Raw genomic sequence first — 21,547 nt, forward strand, 5'->3', positions numbered from 1 at the left:
AGCACCTAAAATTTTACCTACTTCCACCCTGCTGCCTCACATGCGCGGCCGTTTGTTCGACGTGAGAGTTAGAAGCGATATGGTCGACGACATTTGTATGACAGTAAAAAACGGTAATGAGCTGCGATCGCTATTGTATCTCTAGCGAAGGTGGCGGGAAAAAAGAAATACATATTAAACAAATACGTAAAGAAAATGCTCCACTTGTCGCTCCCGACTGCAATTATTCATATGAATTTGAAAATTTTCAGTCAATATACAGACATACCTACAACCAAAGATACTTGACTATTAACCCGTGCCGTTAGATATGCTCCGCTATATATTCCATATATATATGTGAGTAACTATCTATATGTATTTTACATTCATATATATGCAGTTATATATCAATATGTCGTTGTGTTCTGATGTCGTGTTGGCCACATTTTCAATGTGGCATTTTAAAGTACACCGAATTTTCGAAGCATTCAGTTTCGATTTGATACGCGACAGGTGAATATTGTCGAACGCTGTGATAAGAAGTTTCCAACCGAACGCGATCGCGTGGCCCACAAATGTCCGACAAGTATCCAAGTAGGGCTGTTGGTTGTTGAAAAGTTCTTTGGTGCTTCGCAAAGCCTTCACTTTGCAATTGTTGTTGTTGTTGTGTATTATAATACATATATAGAATATATGTATGTATGTATGTGGTTGGTATATTCTGGATCATGTCTGCGCCTAAGTTGCGAATTACTTGAGCCAAATGAATAGAAACTGTCACAATTGTTTAAACAAAAGTTTGTTCGTTTGGCTTAAGTTATTTTCAAACTTAAGTGGCAACGACTTGGCCAACAGGGCATTTTGACGCGCGCACACAAGCGCATCTGATTGTGGAATAAATATAGATACTAGCGTATATACTATAAAGTGATCGACGCTATAATGTTATTACGTGGCTTGACGGCAGTAAGTTCTACCTATCGGTTTATGAAATACTTGTAATATTTGTAATATTTTTTAATTGTCTCTTAAAATCCCTAGAAAGCGCTAGCAGAGTAGTGGCTATCAACAAGCTATAAAACCCTTAACCTTCATACATCTTGCTGTGTTAGATTTCCATGCGTTATTGTTGTTGTTGCTTTAATGGTGCAATTCGAGCGCTATCGAGAGCAGAGCTGTTGAGCTAATGGGGAATTTCAATGATAATATGTTTCGAGAGGGTTGAGTGGCGGTGGGAAAAGAAAGCTGTTATTGTTATGCACAGCATAAGCTGTCCTTGATTAGCCGCTTTTTTGCTAGCCATGTAGGAGCTCCATTACATGAGAAACATAATTATTCAGAGGAATTCAGTAAATGAATGTATGTAGACATCTCATTAAAGTAGTGGCTGGACCTTTCTTATCCGACCTGTATTAGAGCCAACTGTTTGTTCGATTCAGTGCTCTTTAAGGTCCCTAGAATCGAGAACATCTATAAGATAAGTGTGAAAGAGCTCAGTTCGGTTATAACATTTCATATTTTCCAAATTTAAAGGATTAAAGCCAGGAAATTACCTTAAGGAAAATAAGGTCTGTTAGTTGTATGGGGTCTAGGGCGAGTTTTCATACGATTTTATTTTCATTCTTAGCTCAAATATGCACCGTTAAATATAAATCCCACACTCTTAATAACCCTTTAATAAGGCACATATTCCCGATATATGCGGTATAAAGTCACCAGGAAGTTCGGAAATCTTTATATTAGGTATATGAGGGCTAAAGGAAATATTGACCCTATTCAATCCATTTCTAATACACCGACATACTATTATCAGGAAAGCATTCTCTGTGAATTTCAATTTTAAATCAGACACATTGACCAATATTTTCGGTTAAAAGTCAACTGTGGATACTGAGGTCCAAATATTCGGTGCCTAGGGGTTTCAAAAATATTTGTTCGTTTTGGACAATTTTTGGCTAAAGGCTGGCATACTCTATACGTATTACTCGTGCAAAGTTATATCCCTTTATATTGCTTGATTCTTGATTTGCATACTCGAAAATGATCATCATCAGAGTAAGAAATTTTTACATCCGACTAGAATATTTAAATTTTCATATCTTGGATGAAAATGGAAGTTCTTTCTTAGAGTTTCTAAAAGTCGATCTCATTGCCATCATTTTAAACTTCATATATTCTTCTATAAAGAAATACATATAATACAATCATGACCGAAGTTTTAATACTCTTCACATATGCATTTCTTACAGCAAATATCTATGCTTGTTCTTTCTAGCCACGTTCTCAGAACAAAAAGTTCTCATTACAAGAACTTGATTTTCATTGATCAGTTCCCATATCGGCAGCTCAGACAAATGAGCAGCTTCTTAGAAAGCAAAGGACGTGCTCGAAATATTAGATCGATATCTCTAGACTGAAGGACTAGTTCGCAATAATGCAGATAGACGTACTGACGGGCAGACAGATATACGGACATGACAAAATCGGCTTCTTAGAAAGAAAAGGACGTGCTCGAAATGTTAGATCGATATCTCTAGACTGAGCGGCTCAGATTGTCTCGCTGATCATTTATAAATACTTTCCAGTGCCTACAAAGTTTACTTTGGGATATTGGTATTTTGATCAACCCTTATTATAATATCTCAATATATATATATATATATAGTCGAGTTTAAAACAGCTCGCCAGTTGCTTATTCTTTACGCAATTTGAGATACCAAGTGCAGCCAGATTCTCCTCCATTTGATATCTTCCACTAAGTGGGGGTTTTCCTCTATTGCCCCAGGCGCGTACCTCTACCAGCCAGCATAGCCGCTGTCTCTCTTTAATTCTCTAAACTATGTCGATGTCGTCATAAGACTCGTTGCCAAACCGTAAAGTACCATTAATTTTTAAAGAAACTTTCTCTCGAAAACGCGTAACGACGACTGATCAGATATTGTCATCGTACATGCCGCTACACCACATAGCAGGACGAGAATGATGAGGGTAATAGCATCTATTGGCAAGCGCAATTGTGCGTTGGATTTCGAAGCTGACATTATTGTTGGTGTTAATGCTGATGCCAAGATAGACGAAATTATCTACATACGACTTCGATGTTATGTCTGTCAACAGTCGCGAATGCGACGACTGTTTGTTTGAGTACAGGAGACATTTCGTCTTGCCCTCGTTTACTACCAGACCCATTTGCTCGTTTTCTTATCCAGTTTGCAGGAAGCAGAACTAACGGCGTGGATGTGGAGGCCAATGATATCAATATCACCAGGATATGCCAGCAGCTTATCCTAAAAAATATAATGTCTTCGCGATTCAGCTCTGTAAGCTGTACATGTACTTTTATGTACATATTGTTGTTTAGTGACTTTAGTTTTTATGGAAGGCGAATCATCCCTCATCAGGGTTTTGCGCTGGGTTAATAGAAAAAGCACGTCATATTTAGTGTTCAAATGCACTTATGTAAATTAGTTAATTAGTTGAAAATAGTGGTATTTACTAGGCAGTTAATAACTGTTGCTCTGATTTTTTCCGAGTATACAAAATATTATTAATATGAATAACGAAAGTTTTGGACTTTTCCGTATTCCTTGTCTTAACGAAAATACTTCCCAGCGTTGCATGAACACTTCTACAGCAATTAACTCCTAAATGAGCAGTTAGTATTAAATGTAAAGCAATTAATATTTCAGTCGCTGAAATTACTTAAACTCTATAATTAGTGATTTGTGCTGGCTGGGCATAAAGTCTGAAACCTCTGCTATTACAGCAGTGTTACAAAAGTAGCCTTTAAGTAACTTGTTTATTTAGAACTTTGATATCGATGCCAGCTTAACACCGTCGCGTTCATGGCATAAATATATAAATTATTCAAAAATTGACATTTATTATATTTATTAATTTCGATCTATTTATTTGTGTGGCGATAACTTATCTATGCGCCTTAATTAAATAATAAACGGTAACCTGTTGCCTAATTTTTACGAATTAGTTCGTTATGAAATTGCCAAAAAGTGATAAATACTTACCGTTGAATACAGTGACTTGTAGTAGCATGGCTTATTCTTGGAATATATATTTCATGGAATATATATATTTCCTGAATTATAACATATACTATTGGGTCTGGCCACTCGTTGCTGTGGTATAGATTTTATACTATTATTCATGTCATAAACTATTCAATACAGTGAAAATTTTATTTGCGAATAAAGGCGAAACCGTTTTTGTCGGTATAGGAATCCAAAGGATGGTAGTTAAGATTTAATTGTGAATATGTTCATACAAATAAATTATATTGGAAAATATAATGGATTTTAGGCTGCTTTCTCAGTGTCTGGTTGCCAGTCTTTCTGTCCTGTTAATAGAGTTGTCCGCTTAATAGCGCTTTCACTGTATTTTTTATTTATGAATATTTTTCACCAACGTATCTTCTAAGTTTGCTCGAACTGCATACAGTGTGCTAAATTTTACTAAAATCGGTTCAGTAGCTTAGGAGTTCATCGCGAACAAACAACGTGACACGTCATTTTAATATATAAATATGTATATATAATATATTAGTAGTCTGAAAAATAGGTTCCTAGACATCTTAAAGGAAGGCTCTCTAAGCATAAGTTATCAGAGACCGTTTTATAGAACAGAAAGAACAAAACAAAAAGCTTTCCGATTTATAAAGATTTTTGTTCGTTGAGTTATAAAATTCATAGCAACAAATATTGTCCTTAAAGTAATCGAAATTTAACCGTTTATAACTTTTAAAGGGTTAGGTCTACGAAAAAATCGCAACAGTCCATTCTATAGAGCATTCAATTTCCTATAAAATTCATGCAACGAGATATTTTTTGAAGTAACTGGAAGCGATATATGATTTTTTCTATATGACAATAACAAAAAATCAAAAAGAGTTTGGTCCTCCTTTCTGTAACAATCAAAAGTTCATACTTGTAGCGTCTTTCATAGAGGTGTCGAGGAACATATTCTTCAGAGTACTAAGCGAAAAAATATGCATATCTTTTTGAACCACCTTAGTATATAATTTAATTAATTAATAAACCAATGTCCATATTCATAGGTATGTATGTATGTGTTTGCTTAAAGAAATTTATAGCTTTTTGATTTAGCGCATTTCAACTACAGTAGCGGAATAATTCCATATCTCAAGCAGATAATGATTGATAAAGTAGTGACCACGACATTTCATGGGTTTTTATCACTTTAGAGCTTTCGTATTATGTGTGTCAGCCGTATATTTTGCTTATTAATGGTTTATTATACCATATAGTCCCCAATATGGGTTAGTGCTATTAACTTTGATTTTTACGTTCAAATTCAAGCTGCTGATATTACGGTATTATACAAAAACAATAAAGTACCAAGTAATACATATATTTAATAAATTAAGTTTGAAATAATAAAAAGTCAAACGTGTGGCGATTGTTCCGATGCGATAACAAAATTTTGGAAGGTGGATGTGGACAATTAAGATTGGATAATTACTTATTTCATATTTATCTCACAATTTTTGCACACGCCCATCTGTTCTTCCACTAAATTAAAAACCTTAAGGCGAACACTGTAATCTGTAAATCTGTAATCTACTTTCAAAAGAACAATGGTTGCCATGAACACACAACAAAATTACTTTGGTAATGTGGGTCAAAGGTCAGGTGTTGAAAAATTGAAAAACAAGAGAGAAATAAGCTAAGAAGACTTGAGAAAATCCACACACAGCTTACACTACTTCTCATGAATTTCTATTTGTACCATTCGCATGAAAAAATATTCTAAATTCTTGATGGGATTCGTGGTCGAATTCGGTTTGGGATTCATGGTGGAAAAGAGACTTCTTCCCGTGTCCTGGCATTAACCCTGGTGGTTCTTCAAGAAATCGCTGATTTGCGCCCATGCCCCGTCTTCTATGAGCGGTTAGAGCAGACCTACGAGAGCTGCCCCCACCAAGTTGTCAGCATCGGGCTTGGCGTCTTTAACGCCATGGGGGGAAACAAGGTAAATTTGGCACAATGAACGATAAATTCAGCCCCCATGATGAAACACCCCCAAATGGGATGAGGCTGATCGACTTCGCCGGTACCCGAAAATGGTTATTTGTAGCACTAGATTCCAGCATAGAAAAATTCAACAAGCTACCTGGGTGTCTCCGGATAGACGGATGACACGTTCCCAGCGTTTTAGACGTGCAAATGCTCCGAGGTGGACCAATATGGTCGAAATCTGTTGTCCAATCACAACAGTCAGTCTAACGATTTTCTACTCGACTTGTACTCCTGCTCTCTGAGAGCACTCATTAGCAACTCGGCACAAGCGGACTGTGGCATTGCATTTCAAGCTTCTTACATACAACTGCAAAGGAAACCATTGGTTTTCGTAAAATACGAAGAACAGCTGGTGCGATGAAGAGTGCCGTATCTCACTGGAAAGAAAACAAATTGCCCACCTCGCAATCTTACAATCGACCACAAAACGTATGGAATGGAATAAATACCGTGAGTTGAAGAGGGAAGCGAGACGCATTTGCAGACAAAAAAAGAGAGAAGTCGAAAATCGTGAGTGAGAGCTTGACAAATTGTCCGAAAGTGATAATATTCGAAAATTCTACGAACAGATGCGACGACTAATAGAAGGTTTCAAGGCCGATGTATACTCTTTTAGAACTGCCAGAGGTTATCTAGTGACTGATGGCTAGAGTATACTGAAATTATGGCGGAAATACTGCTCCAGCCTGCTGAATGCCAGCGAAATTATAAAACCTGTAAATAGTGAATCCGATTCCAAAATCGATGACGATGTAGCAGACGTTCCATTGTGCGACCATGAAGAAGTTCGAAAAGCAATTATCCCTCTGAAAAACAACAAAGAAACGGCGGGAACGATGGACTGCCGCGGAGCTATTCAAATACGACGGTGAACAAAACTTTAAGAAAATCGCCTGCGAAGGTAATATTGGCTCGGTAGCAAACAAATTCAGCATATTTTTTAACAAACAAGTTATTTTCGTTTCTTTTGTATACTTTTCTTCCCGTTTAGCTGACATTGAATGCCCACTTTATTAGTTGAAATAAATTGCACGCCAGAATTCTATTGCATTGATATGTGGCACACTATTTGTTCAGAAGAAATGTACATGCTGATAACTCTTTTGAAATATTTATAGTTGGTTAAACATACACACACATACATACCATATATGTATGCATATATGTACATTTGGCGGTATACTAAGTAATGCCAACTACTTAAGAAAAGCATATAGATGTACCATACTATGCAATATACATACATACATACATATGTGCAAGCGCGCACCAGAGCCGCCATATAGATGTTAAGAAAGAAAGCTCGGAAAAACTTATCAATTTGAGTGACAACCGGAAATTAAAGTCAAAATAACATGATTGTTGAATTTGTAATTACTTAGTTGTTATGTCACACCAACACACCAATCCATATAAGTGTATGTATGTTACATTAACATGTATCAAATATATATTTTTATGTACATATTTGCGATCCATATCATATTCTGGGAAATATGTATGTATGTACATGCCACACATTAGAGATATTATAGTATTTAGGGCACTCTAATTTCGAAGTAAATCGGTTATTGACTTCAATAACGCCAAAAATATCTAACAATTTGAACTAATTTAAAGCTCTTGTTTAACGAGTGCTATTATTCTTTCGGAAATTATTGACAAATATCTCTGCCCGCAGAGTTTGTGAATGAAATTTCGGCAATGGGAAAGAAGACACTTATCGGTACGATTCTTAATAAATCCAGTGTTTTTTTTCATCATTATCTTCCTCATTCAACTACTTCTTTAATGATACAGAACTGTGTGAAATATAACTAAATAATAATATTACCGAAATATTCGAAAGTAATGAAATTCATTTTAAGGGGTTACATCGGTTTCCTTGGGCGAAAAACGGCCTTTTTTCAATAATTTTTTTACATATAAAAAATGAAATATTTTAATGATTTTTTTTTTTTTATTTAAAAGACTCATATTTAATAAACAATTTGTAAAGTTTTCAAAAAAACAAAAAATTTCAAAATGGCAGTCATTACGTCGCCATTTCCGGCAGTCCCTCGGAAAAAAGGTGCATCCGCGTTGTCAGCAGAACTTCTTTCAGGATCATCTCAAATAAAAATAAAAAAATACGTGTTTTAGTAAAGACAATAAACCAGGTATTAGACAAAGGAAAACAAAAAAAATGAAAGTTGGATTTTTGGCAGACGTTTTTATAAAAAAATGTAAATTTCGATGAAAATTTCCCGACATTGTTTTTTAAATAGTTGTAATTAAAAAAAGTCCTTCGTTCAAGACCTTGTAAATGATATCTCGAAGACCTGTGTAAAGTAGTTCGTGAGGAATCTTGACAACCGACTTTGAAAACATAGTTTTGAGAAAAACGCGTTTAAACCTCGAGCGTCCACATTTTCAAGGTTGTATCTCTAAAACTATTAGTCGGACCAACTTGAAAATTTAGGACAAACTTCTAGAGATATTATAGAATTTAATAAGACAAAAAAAAGTTTAGATTTTTTGAAACTGTGAAACCCATGTAACCCCTTAAGCAATAGAAATTATGAAAAAGGTCACTGTGCTTCTCTGAATGACGCTACTATTGAATGAGGTAATGATATTTTTATACCCTGAACGAAGTACATTAAGTTTATCACAAAGTTTATAGCACCCAAAAGGAAACGTCGAGGACCTTATATATATATACTTTGTATATATAAGTAATCAGCATGGTGAGCTGAGTCGATTTAGCCGTGCCGGTCTGTCTGTGTATTCACGAACTAGTCCCTCAGCTTTTGACATATTTTTCACACGTTCTTTTATTCTGAAGAAGCTACCCATTTGTCGAAACCGCCAATATCGGATCACTATATACGTAGCAAATAGCTGCATACAAGCTGAACAACCGGAATCAAGTCCTTTATATCACAAATAATATTTATTTTCAATCTCGAGAATGCCTATTCTAGCTTTATAATAGTCCTATCTTTAACACCCACTTTTCTAGACCTTGACAGCGGGTTCAGACGAAATCTCTCCTATAGCTTGGTCAAATATCGCTGGAGAAATGGGTCATCATCTAAGTTCATACGTATACTACTACTATTACGAATAGCTTCGCGAAAACGTCGCATAATACTCATATACATAGTATTCCTTGTTGACAGTTTGGCCGGTTGAAAGGAATTCAAAGTGCACCACTCCTCGATAATCGAAGAAAACTGTCAACAAAACCTTGACTTTTGACCTGTTTCGACGTGGTTTTCTCGGTTTCGGCTCCTCTTTGCTACGATATTCACCTGATTGGACGTCTTTTTTCCGGGTTCGTAAGCATAGATCCAAGACTCATCGCTAGTATTAATATGTATCATAACATCCTGGTAGTCAGAAAGCATTTTTTCACAGACGTTAATAACACACTGTTTTTTTAGTAATTTTGGAACTAATTGTGGTTTCACTTTTCTCAGGCCCACATGATCTTTCAAAATGGTATTGACTGATCCTTCTAATATTCCCACGATCCCAATAAGTTCTCAGACTGTTAATTGTCGATTATTAAGCAATAATTTCTTTATTTTATTAACAAGTTGATCATCTGTTGATGTTGATGCCCCTCCTAGACGTGGTTCGTCGTCAACGCGTTCTCGACTTCTTCGAACCAAACAAAAACACTTGCTCGCGTCAAAAAATTATCACCGAAGGTATTTTCCAACATTCTGAACGTTTCTGCCCCAGAAATTCGATTCTACATAAAAAATTCAATGGAACTGCTTTCTTGAATAATTTAACTCATTGCAATAATCACCGAATGCACTTTATGTACTTCAGACGGACAAACATATACTAAATACTAATGATTATTTTGATGTTTGACATTTGTCACAGATATCACTATCTGTATGAGTTTTTTTTTTTTTTGTTTTCATCATGAAGAATCGGTACAATACGCATACATACGCATACACATATCTTTTATTTTGAAAATTTCTTCATTCGAGTTCCAAAAGCTCTGTTATACATATATTTTTTTCAGAAAAAGTTTTGCGATTTTTTGCTCTAAAAATTAGTTTTCAAGTCCAATATTAGGAAATGTTTTTTTGCATTCGTATTAATTTGAGTTCTGGTTAAACTATAACCAAAGACAGTAAAAGTCAAATTTGTTGTTATTTACACAAAAATATATTCAGACTTCAAACCAACTCCACCAAAAAACCAACATTCCACCACTCTATTTATTATTATGCATGACATTATGCAAATAAGTGCAAAAAACTTTCGAAGTTTATTCAAGGACGATGAACTTGTGACAAGGCACTTCTACATAAGTCTATACTAACTAAATTCGATGAATTACTGTTTGATTAACAAGAATTGACGAGTAACATTTATTAGAAATCAATTCACCAAAATCAATCACAAACAATGTTATATAATATATGCCACGATAACAACAAATACTCGAAATAATAGATTTTGTGAAAGAAAAAGAATTCTATGCTCGGTATGGAAGAGTACCCAAATTTTCTACTTTGTTTTAGAAAAAACTAATGTTATGCGCCTGCTTTAATACTGAAAGTAGTAAACGTTATATTCTGCATTAACTGACTTTTAGAGGCCTACCGCAGATTCGAGGAGTAGTTTGAACCCAATTATACTGCCAATAACTTAAGTAAATTGGTGGGTCTCTAAAACTAGTTGACCAAGTAGCACCAAATGTCCTAGATAACATTTCAACCTAATTTTAACACAGTTTTTTAATAACTAACTACGAATCATAACCAATACTGATTTCCATTAAAACACATGTTGACACAAATCAGTTACTTTTTCTTTTGAATGCAGGGTGCACCAGAATAGATGGAGGTCGGAATGAAAAGAAAATAGAATCCCTTCATTCACAATGTGACATGACGGAACATATCACCCTCAAGACCTTTTCCATGCATTTGCCGGCAGCCAAGCGTAAAGAGGCAACATCCTCGATATCAATTTCTACAGACTGTTTTAATTCGTTCAAAAAAGAGTTGCAAAGTAATGGTACTTTTTGAATCTCTAATAAATTTTGTGTTGCACAAATTTGAATAAGAACTCACACATGTTTAGACTTGTACTAAATTGAGGTTTCCAAATATATCTCAGGTACTTAGATAAGCATAGGTTAGGTTGACTAAAGAGGCTGATTACTGGTACGGTCAGCAACAATCCATTTGGATTGCCAGAGACGCTTGTCCATTGTGATAAACAGGACTCCTAGGTATGAATTAAAAATACCATCGTATTTTGACAAAACGCCTGAAACCAGCCACAAATTTATTAAGGTGACTAATATCAGTTCCCGCCAATTCGGAGGCGCGTGAAATGTATGGCAACCGAGATGCTTCACGATTAGTTTGGTAAAAGCTGGACAGAGGAAAGTGTCCAGTTTTGTTTTGACCTCATTTTACTTATTGCAAATTTGACAAGTTGTGTCCAGTGTCCGGTTAGGACGACAGTTATTGCTAGCAGTTCAATGAACCTTTTCAAATTAACTCTGGTTGCTGACCAACGTTTGCAGAGTTGACTCGAAGCCCATACATCCAGCGCACCATGGAATTTCGGTATTAATATCTTATCTTGGAAACTCATCGACTTTACAATGTCCGAAGATTCTGCTTTGGCCAGACACCTCCGCTTACGCGGTTATAGCCAGTCAGCGTGCCACTCGTTCTTCCTTTTCACTGTTTGGCACCAAATGGAGATTTCAAGTGTAGCCAGGCCCTGCTCCATTCGGTCTTTCCTACGCAGTGGATATTTTCCTCTTCCATACGCCGCGAATACTCTCAGACTTGGAGTTTTTCATCCACATAAACGACATGACCTAGCCAGCGTAGCCGCTGTCTCTTGGCCAGACACCTAGACAAGTTTAATATGAATTAGTTTGATGCTACTACTTTGAGGCCATGTGCTCCTTGACTACCTTTGAGCTCACTGTCAATGAGCTTTTAATATTTTAAGTCTTTGAGATAGCGACATGCTTTGTACAATTTGGAAAGTAGTTCGAAAAATGTGGTAGTCCCTCCCAAATACAGCACTAAGACAAGGTGTATGTGTACTGAAACAACATATATATGTATCGGGATGAATTGGGATTCCTTCTTTAATAAAAAAAACAAGAAAAAACGTCGGCTGCACCGAAGCTAATATACCCGTCATAGGTGCATTTCCTTTAGTAACTATATGCTCACTTTATATGGGGGCTATATTCTATAGTAATCCATGTCAAATTTCGTGAAGATACCATGTCAAATGCGAAAGTTTTCCATACAAGCCCTTGATTCCGATTGTTCGGCTTGTATGGCAGCTATATGCTATAGTTAGCCGATTTGAACAATTTCTTCGGAGATTACATTGTTGMCTTAGGAAATAATCTGTACCAAATTTCGTGAATATACCTTGTCAAATGCAAGACAAGTTCCATACAAGAACTTTTTTCCGATCGTTCAGTTTGTATGGCAGCTATATGTGGTCCGATATCGGCAGTTCCGACAATTGAACAGCTTCTTGAAGAGAAAATGACATTTGCAATATATACAGACAGACGGATATGGCTATATCGACTCAGTTCAACATACTGATAATTTATTTATATACTTTATAGAGTCTCCCCTATGTATAATATACCCTGTTCAGGGTATAAAAAACATCATAGATCGGGTATAAAAATATAAGTATTTAATATAGTTTACACGAATTATATTATCTATGACTAATCGGGTGTTATAATAAAGCAAAATTCAGTAAATCTTATAAAAGTTCCAAAATATTACTTGTTTCATAAAATTACAAAATATTTTCGGTAAAATTGGGACACTCTTCTTTATATCTCATGTAGTAAATAACTTCATTAAAATTTTCTTTTCATCTTTGACATTGTCTAATCTCAAAAGCTTAAGTAAGTTCGTCGCTGACAAAAACCATGATCCATAATTTTAATTTATCCTTCTATCTTTCTACGCAAAGTGAACATTTTGGAAAACTATTGACTGAGCATAACTAATAACTAATAATTTATATAGCATTTAAAACATCAAAATACATACATATGTATATATTCGGTTTGAAAGGCAATGACATGAAAGTGAATTTCCCCGAAACTGCCACAAAAGTGGGGTAACAACTGAATTACTGCATAAGCTGTGATTACTCCCACGCCTACAAAGGCGAATCCTTGACAGTTGCGCAAGTGCTCATGCAGTTAGGTGGCATGCGATAGCGGTAAACTTGGAGGTGAAGTGGCGGTTAATACAACAATAAAATAACGCTTGTTGGCCTTAAATACGAAAACATTTACGAAGATTTGCAAACTTTTTTCAAACACACACACACATATACACGAATACTTGTGGATATAGGAAAGTACTGTTATGAAGGAGGTGAAAATGCAAAACTTCAGACAGGGAATCAATTTCATGTTTTCAAAGGCACGCAAGAGCAAATAGCGCAACAGCAGCAGCTATGAAATCAGCAACAATATGAGCAACAACAAATTGGAAAACTATAAATACATAATAAATAAATAAAGGGTGCTTTTTTGGAAGTGAAAAACTTTTATCTGAAGTAAAATAAAAACAAGAAAAAACTTTAACTATAATTTTATTTTTTACAACACGCCAGTTGTTCTTCCTTTTCACTTTTTGGCAGCAATTGGAGATTCCAAGTGTAGCCAGGTTCTTCTCCAGCTGGTGTCTCCGACGGAGTAGAGTTGTCCTCTTTCTCTGCTTCCCCAAGCGGGTACTGCGTCGAATACTTTCAGAGCTGTCTCTTAGTTCGCAGTCCTATATCTCGTTCAGCTCATCGTTCTATCGAACGTATTTGCCTTCTTCCAATTTGCCGGACCAATGTACATAGTATACTTCAAGCCGAAGCCTTCAGCCATTTAGGAAAGCTGCGCATCTAGCCTCTAATGCATCAACAAACAACTCCAGAGTTGTCTACGTGGACTGCCAAGCAGCAATCAAGATTTTAACATCGTCTCGCATGTCGGCCAGAATTGACATGGGAAGCAGGGCAACCGTAGAACTGACCGATCTTACTTTTACCAAAAGCCAGATCATAAAGGCATCGAGAGCAATAAGATAATGGACGAGATTGCCAAAAGACATTGAAAACCCAATACGTTGTCTATACGACGATCTGAACGCAAGCATGGTAAGAACATAATTGCAATACTCATTGGTTACAGTCTAGTGGCGGCGCAAACCTACACAATGAGGCTGACAGGTTGAGAGATTTCTGTAGGAAATGACCAGAGTAAGGCACCAGAGAAACAATGAAGTATCTTTTGTGTACTTATCTCGCTTTGCTAAGACAACAAATTTTTGCATTTGGGTTACCCACAGTATAAGACGCTATAAGAAGAAGTTAGTGAGGCCACAGAGTCTATTGAAACTCGAACCAAGCGCAGGTATCTTAAGTATGACTGTAACGGAATTCCACTTGGTATAGCAAAGGAACAAAACTGGTCTATGCGTGGCTCTTTAGACTAACCTAACCACGCCAGAAATAATTGCATTTGGGTTCACCAAGGTATGAGACAATAAACGGAGATGCGTTAGCGAAGTCCAGAGTCTGTTGAAATTTAAGCCAAGCGCAGACATCCTAAAGATGATTTTTTCTCATGGACTTCGTAACGGAACGGTACAGCAAATTGGTCAAAAAGTGGCTCATTAACCTGTCAATTGGAGGGATAGGAAATTGTATACCCCCAAAATCAGCACCCTTTATAAATGCACGTGCATTAAAGTTTGGTGAAAGGAAACTGGAAGTGTGGGGCGCAAATGTAACGGTATATATAAGTGTGAGTGTCGTTTGTACGACAGCAGGAGTTCTTGGGGAAATTATTGTATTTTAATATAAATAACAAGCAAACAAAAGGCGAGGACAATATGAACATACAAGTCCATGACAGTTGTTGGAAAAGAGTTTCGCGCGGCGACACGGCACACAATTGCATATAAATTCGTAACAAATAATCATAATCGGAACAAACGAAAAACATCAGTCACTCCATTTTTATAGGCACTCACAACAATTCGTTTGCGCATTTAATTCACTCGGTTACCACACGTCAGGCAGGCGACTTACAAATCCTTTCGGTTCCGAGCTGCACGCACTTCTGTTGCAAAATTTTGTACAAATATAATTAGTTGTTGCACACTGTTATATAAAGTTGTGTATTTTTAGTAAAAGTGTGTCTAAAAATAAATGAAAACCGAAGTTACGAAAATTCCAACGCATAAAATTTAAATAAATTTATTGTCAACCGAAACAAGTGACAGTTGCCAGTTAACGAGTTGCATGTCGTCGTTAGACGATTGGAATCATTCACTTTGTGGCAGTCAAAGTGAAATGAACACTTGGAAGGGCAAATTGCTGACGGACGTGCCGTTCGGGCATGTGCTCATAGTGAGCGGGAAAGTGAAACCGAATCCAAATAAGTAAATATTAAAGTTTTTTAAATTACAGTACTTAAAAATAATTTTTTTTTAGAATTTGCTTGGACCTAACCGATAATATAAAGGGTCAAAATGAGAGTGAAACGGTTTATCTGAAGATTGAAGCGAATTTCCGAGAGAATCAAATAATACGGAGCATGTTTATGCCGGGAGAGGGTTGGCAGCAGGAGGAGATATCGAAGAACTGGAAAGCTGATGGACCAAAAAATCCGCTGGTGCCTGGTGAGTAAAACTTAATATAAAATGTATACATAGTACACATGGAAAGGCAAATTGGTGAAAACTAAATTGAAATTTAAGCTTTCTTTGTAATTTTGAACATTTCGATCCGATTTTATTTATTAACTGTTATCATGCCAGGGTTTCATTAAGGTACCTCACATACAATCAGCCATCATATAGAGTAAAGTCAACTGAGTGTTCGAAAATCCTGTACAAGTTATAAGGGGGCTTGCTTAAGTTATCGCTCAATTTTATCTATTTTAAGAACAAATACACACTGTTATGAGTAAAACACGCTCTGTAATTTTCATTGAGATATCTCAAATATTAGGCGATATAAGCGGTTTAAAGCCATCCGGATAATAGGGACGCTATAAAAGTAGACCGATCGAGATAGCAAACGACGCCATATTTTTCCCGCTCTTTTGATATTTCCCTTCAGTAAGGTTTGCCATTTCCTCATGGAGAGATATACGATCTAATAACGCATCGAAATTGTTAAAATTTACTACCCGAATTCGGAGTTAGTGGCCTCAACTTTAAGAGCGCTACGTACAATTTATGGTCGCTAAACAAATGTTTTCGGGCAAGTGACACAAATAAGTGCCTGTAGTGTCTAAAATATTGCTGCTGCTATCGCATTAGTTATTGAAGAAGAACCACATCAATCTCTCACACGTCGTTCTCGAGCGTTAGGCATTTCTGTAACGTCGTTGTGGCGAAATTTTCGAAAAGATCTTAATTGATGGAAGAACCACCAAAATCGTCGTGCGTTCGTGAATTGGGCTGAGCAACAACTTGAAAATTATCTAGATCTTTATCCAAAAATCATCTTCTGCGAGAAGGCTTATTTCTAGCTGAATGGCTTTGCCAATAAGCAAAATATGCGTTATTGGTCAGGCAGAAATCCACACTTACTCCATGAGTCAGCATTGCATTCCGAAAAAATTACGGTTTGTTACGGTTTATGGGTCGTACTTCTACTTTGATGATAAAGATCGGCACGTTAGTGTGAATAGGAATCACTACCGCTCAATGATAACCGAATATTTTTGGCCCTAATTGGGTGATATGGACTTGGACAATATATGGTTACAACTGGACGGAGCCACAAGCCACACAGCGAATGTCACAATCGATTATTGAGGTTGACATGTTGGGTGAACGTGTCATCTCACGAAATGAACCAGTCAATTGACCGCCTAATCATGCGGTTTGACGCCGTTAGTCCAGTCTATGGTCTATGGCATTGAAGAACTTTTTACGAATATCGATCACGAAATTGCAGCGATATCGGCCGATTTATGCTTGGGTCAGCGTCTGGGCTGCTGTAAGCGTGCTCGTGGTGGCCATGCAAAAGAAAACGAGTTCCAACATAATGGCGTCGAATGTATAATTCACAAGAATAAAGAATTTCGCTTTTATTGAAAACCCCGTTATTAGGCATATGGAGGCTCATGGAAGTATTGACCCGATTCAACCCATTCTTGATACACAGATATATTATCATCCGGAAAAGATTCTCTCTGAATATCAATTGTATCTCCCATATATTTACCGATATGTTTTAGTGAAAAGTCAACTGTATAGACTGGGGTCCACATATTCATCGTAGAACGTTGAAATAACAGCTCTCGGTCGAATAAAATCCGAGTTAATGCCCGTAAAGTAATAACGTGGAAATTGAATAAACGGTTGTCGGCATATCATGCTGTAGCATAACCCAAACCTTTCTTTTCAAACCCAGACGAAACAGATCTTATTCTTAACCACAAAATCTAGCTTTCTTGGACTCTGTGTACAATTATTATTTTTTGAGCCAAGTCAATGAATAATTCTTAATTTGCATACGAAGTTTAAATAAATTTGGATTCAATTAAAAATATATATTTGCTTTTAAACAGATTTTATTTCATATATAAACGAATGATTGCCTATCTTTAGGGTCGCAATGACGAAGTCAAAAAAATAAGGCAATAAAGTCCAATCATTAAACAAGCACTGTTTGTAAAGCTGTTCTTAATAAAAAAAAAAGTGTTTTTGAACGGTAAAAAACTTTCTGAAACTGTGAAAATGTCTGCTTGGTCGCATAAAATCTGATTTCATACTCCTCGGTAGTTCCGTTTGTCAGTAAAATAAAATTATGTGTTTACTTAATTTTTTGTTTTATGTATGAATTTACTAGATTTGACTTAGAAATTTCCAATTGTCATCACCAATTTGCCGCAATCGAGTAAAGTATATAAAACGTTGCCTACACTTAGGGTGCGAGTGCACCAAATCAGTAGAGCAGACACGACTTCATAACATTTGCTTAGCAAATGAACAACATTTTGCTTACCATCACTTGCTTACACTTTCAGGTCAAACTTTCACCTTCCGCATAGCTGTGCTACAAAAATGTTTCGAAATCTACATAAACGACAATCTCTACGGCGCATTTGAATTTGTCAAATTTCCCAAACCAATAAATTTCCTAATGGTTTATGGTGATTTTGAGAAAATCACACAATTCCACCAGCGTATGCTGTTTCCACTTGTGTTTCCTAGAAGTTTGATTTGTGCGGAAAAAATTGCTTTCCAGAGTGATGTGCCGAAGAAATACGAAGTTGGTAAGCTAAGAAAATCATTAAATGGGCTTGAAATAAAAAAATTGTCAATACTATAAAGAAAATATAATTTTGTATAATACCAGGTACCGTTGTTGCAATGGAGTGCATTGCTAAAGGCCCATCGAACACAGCGTTCTCCATATGTTTCCAATGTAACGACACTGGACGCGTGGTGCTGAAGTTTCATGTCAACTTTGAGACCACTACAGTGTCGCGCACTTATGAACGTTCCGATAATAGGTAAAACTAAAAGTTGTGTGTGTTAATTTTATAATAGTTAAATCCAAAATATATACAACATTCTTAAAATCTTTTTTATTCCGAAATTTTTTATCAACGAAATTTTTCATCTCACCAATATACAACAGCTTTTCTTCCGATGATGAGGAAACCGACGGCGAATTTCCCTTTCAGCGCGGCAAACTCTTCAAGATCGCCTTCGGTATCGGCGACAAGGCTTTTATCATAGCTGTCAATGGCCAATATTTTACCTACTACAATTATCCGGTGCGCACATTTGCCATCTCCACCTTAAAGTGTTTCACCAATAAAGTTGGTGATTTTGCGGTGAAAAATCTGGAATATCATTGCGATTCACCGTTATTGGCGCGTGTCGAGAAATTGTCGTTGATTTAATGGAAATATTTGCTCATAAAAGCAACAGTGTTGCAATGAAGGATCAAACGGCACAAGAAGTATTACTGGAATGTAGACACTAGATTATTTGACTCACCAAAAAGTTGTAGAAGCTATGCCATTATCTTAGTGGATTTGAAATAAAGACACTATTAATTATGTGTTTCATTTTGTGTGTGTTTTCTAGCAATATCTATGTTTTAGCAATTTGTATGAATTAAAGGCGTTTTTAACGTTACAAGCTGTTTACTACCGACCATAATTGATAGAGCTAAGATTTTGAATCGACAACGTCATCATGAAACGAACTGTCATACTTTTACAGTAATTGTAAATACGACGTCGGCGGATCCAACAGATAAACAATTCTTGGAATAAACGACTCCGTGACCCTCTTTTTCACTCTTTGGCTTCATAAATCTTTCGCAGAACCTTTCCCTCAAAAACACGTAATGCCGACTCATCAAATGTTGTCATCATTCATGTTTCTACACCTTAAATCTACACGTGGATGACGAGTGACTTGTAGTATTTGATCTTTGCTCGTCGAGAGAGGAGTTTACTTCTTACTTGCCTACTCAGTCCGAAGTACACCCTGTTGGCAAAAGATATCTGGAAAAGATAGCTGGATTTCAAAGCTGTCAACATTGACGCATTACTGCGGAATGATTGGTTTTCCGCTGATGATGTGAGAGGGAGAAGCTTTTAGATGATAGGGTCTAGGTGGCAAGTCGAGTGACTTACGAGTACATTCAGGACGTTAGGTTTGTTGAGGGTTACCCAGACATTAGATTCTAACTCAGTCGGACATAAAGGATCTGAGTCGTATTTCGGTTAGCTCGACTGATACACGTTTAGATGTTAGCGATGTGATCTTCACTAGTCGGAATGCCGAACACTTAGGGTCGTTTGCGTGCGAATTGTTTAGGCGGCGAAGGCCTTTAACTGGGTATTGGGGTGAGCTTCTAGTGTGAATGGTTTGTGCGTGTAAAGCGTATGGGGTTCAACCCCTGCTTACCAGTCCAGAGCAGTATACAAGCTAGTAGTGGTTTCGGCTGCAAGGTCTAACCGGAGACATAATTCTGGTACCACGGGGAGCAAAAATCCTTGGAGTTCGCTCAAACCTGCGCATGCGGACTGGCTTCTAGGGGAGTACCGTGGTGATTATGGTTTAAACCCGAATTCACGAAGAACATACACTTTGTCAGTTGAATGTGGAGTGGGATTGCATTTGGGTGCTGGATCCAAAGTACGGCAGAGCTTTTAAATGAGCATCGAAACCTACCAAGGTAGTTAGTGTGTTTATTTTCACACGGCTAATTGTTCGCACTGATCAATGCATGGATTTAATCCGTTATGCTTTTGGGCGCTGTGGGGTAAGGCTGTCCTCAGCAGGTACCCACTTTAAACTCGCCGGACGTTGTCAATAGTGACATGGAAATTTATATGTGATGTTGAAGCTGATTGTTCCACGGCAGTTGGCGCAGATTGCGGGGTCTCCCTTTTTCTGGATTGGGCAGAGCACATTCAAATTTCTTTATATTTTATATTCTACTAAGAAGTTGATGCATGCGCCTTATCAGCTCTTCGCCGCCATATTTGAGTAGCTCGACCGGCAATTTTTGATCCCCTCGACTAATTGCTATTCGGACTTCTTCATGGTCGGGCAATGAAACGTACGCTTCATCGTCACGATCGTTTGGAGTATCGAGTTCACTATCTGCTGTTGTCATTCAGCTGGGTGGAGAAGCGTTCGCTCCATCAATTCAATATGCTTTGGGCGAGATAATGTAAATCATAAAATTTCAACGCCTTCTTTTAGTATGTATTTACATATTTAATTAAAAAAAAACGTCATTTTATTATTTCTTTTATATTTTTATTCCTTTTATCAAGTTCTTTTTTGGCATAATAACTTAAATATTTCTACCACCATACATAAATATTATAGTTAATATTAAATATCATGCATTTACTGCTGCTCATGCAACTATGTATGTTTGTATGTATGTATGTATAATTGTAACTAAAATGTTGCCATTGGGTATGTTCCCTGTATACCAAAGGTCCACTATTAATTATGCATTTATGTATGTACTTGTTGTTATGTATAAATAATTGATATTCATGACCGCTGCTGTCACGTGATAAACGCTAATTTCGTTAAAACGTCGCTATTGCATAACTTGCAAATATTTTTTATTTTTTACTTTATTTACTTTTTAATTTGCATATTTTTTTTAGGTATGAAAACTAGCCATAATTTTTTAAGTGTTTCAAATATGTATTTTAATATTTTCTTTTTATTTTAATTTAATTTTATTTTTTAATTTGCTTATACATAACGGTCCCTTGAAATATGTCACATATGACTAATAATTTTGTTTGTTGTAAATTTTTGTTGTGTTTAGACGTATTTAAATATTTGTGTGTGTGTGTGTGTGTGGAAGAATTTTTTTTGTTGTGTGTTGTGTGTATGCATATGTACTTTTATTTTATTTTATTTTTTTGGGGATTTTTTAATATTTATGTATGCATGTATATTTCATAA

General features: G+C 36.4%; 1 protein-coding gene across 2 annotated transcripts; it reads left to right on the forward strand.

Annotated features, from left to right (window-relative positions):
- Window positions 1-876: 876 nt before the first annotated feature.
- Window positions 877-19,186, forward strand: LOC108972114. 2 transcript variants are annotated; one of them, XM_018938594.1, is made up of 6 exons: window positions 877-948; window positions 15,255-15,508; window positions 15,561-15,748; window positions 18,112-18,360; window positions 18,444-18,600; window positions 18,729-19,186. In XM_018938594.1, the coding sequence occupies exons 2-6, from the start codon at window positions 15,369-15,371 to the stop codon at window positions 18,994-18,996; spliced, it is 1,002 nt and encodes a 333-aa protein (XP_018794139.1). In that variant the 5' UTR covers window positions 877-948; window positions 15,255-15,368; the 3' UTR covers window positions 18,997-19,186. The 2 variants fall into 2 exon arrangements, with proteins under 2 accessions (XP_018794139.1, XP_018794138.1); XM_018938593.1 differs by lacking the exon at window positions 877-948 and having other exon boundaries at window positions 14,332-15,508.
- The last annotated feature ends 2,361 nt before the right edge of the window (window positions 19,187-21,547 follow it).

The sequence above is a fragment of the Bactrocera latifrons genome, unplaced genomic scaffold, assembly GCF_001853355.1.
Source record: "Bactrocera latifrons isolate USDA-ARS-PBARC rearing strain unplaced genomic scaffold, ASM185335v1 scaffold_38, whole genome shotgun sequence".
Taxonomy (NCBI): domain Eukaryota; kingdom Metazoa; phylum Arthropoda; class Insecta; order Diptera; family Tephritidae; genus Bactrocera; species Bactrocera latifrons.

Excerpts from the sequence above, each read along its gene's own strand:
- LOC108972114 (XM_018938594.1), top strand. The coding sequence starts at position 15,369 with ATGTCGTCGTTAGACGATTGGAATCATTCACTTTGTGGCAGTCAAAGT. Across the intron at positions 15,749-18,111 it reads AAAAAATCCGCTGGTGCCTG|GTCAAACTTTCACCTTCCGC; the intron begins GTGAGTAAAACT and ends TTACACTTTCAG. Across the intron at positions 18,601-18,728 it reads TATGAACGTTCCGATAATAG|CTTTTCTTCCGATGATGAGG; the intron begins GTAAAACTAAAA and ends AATATACAACAG.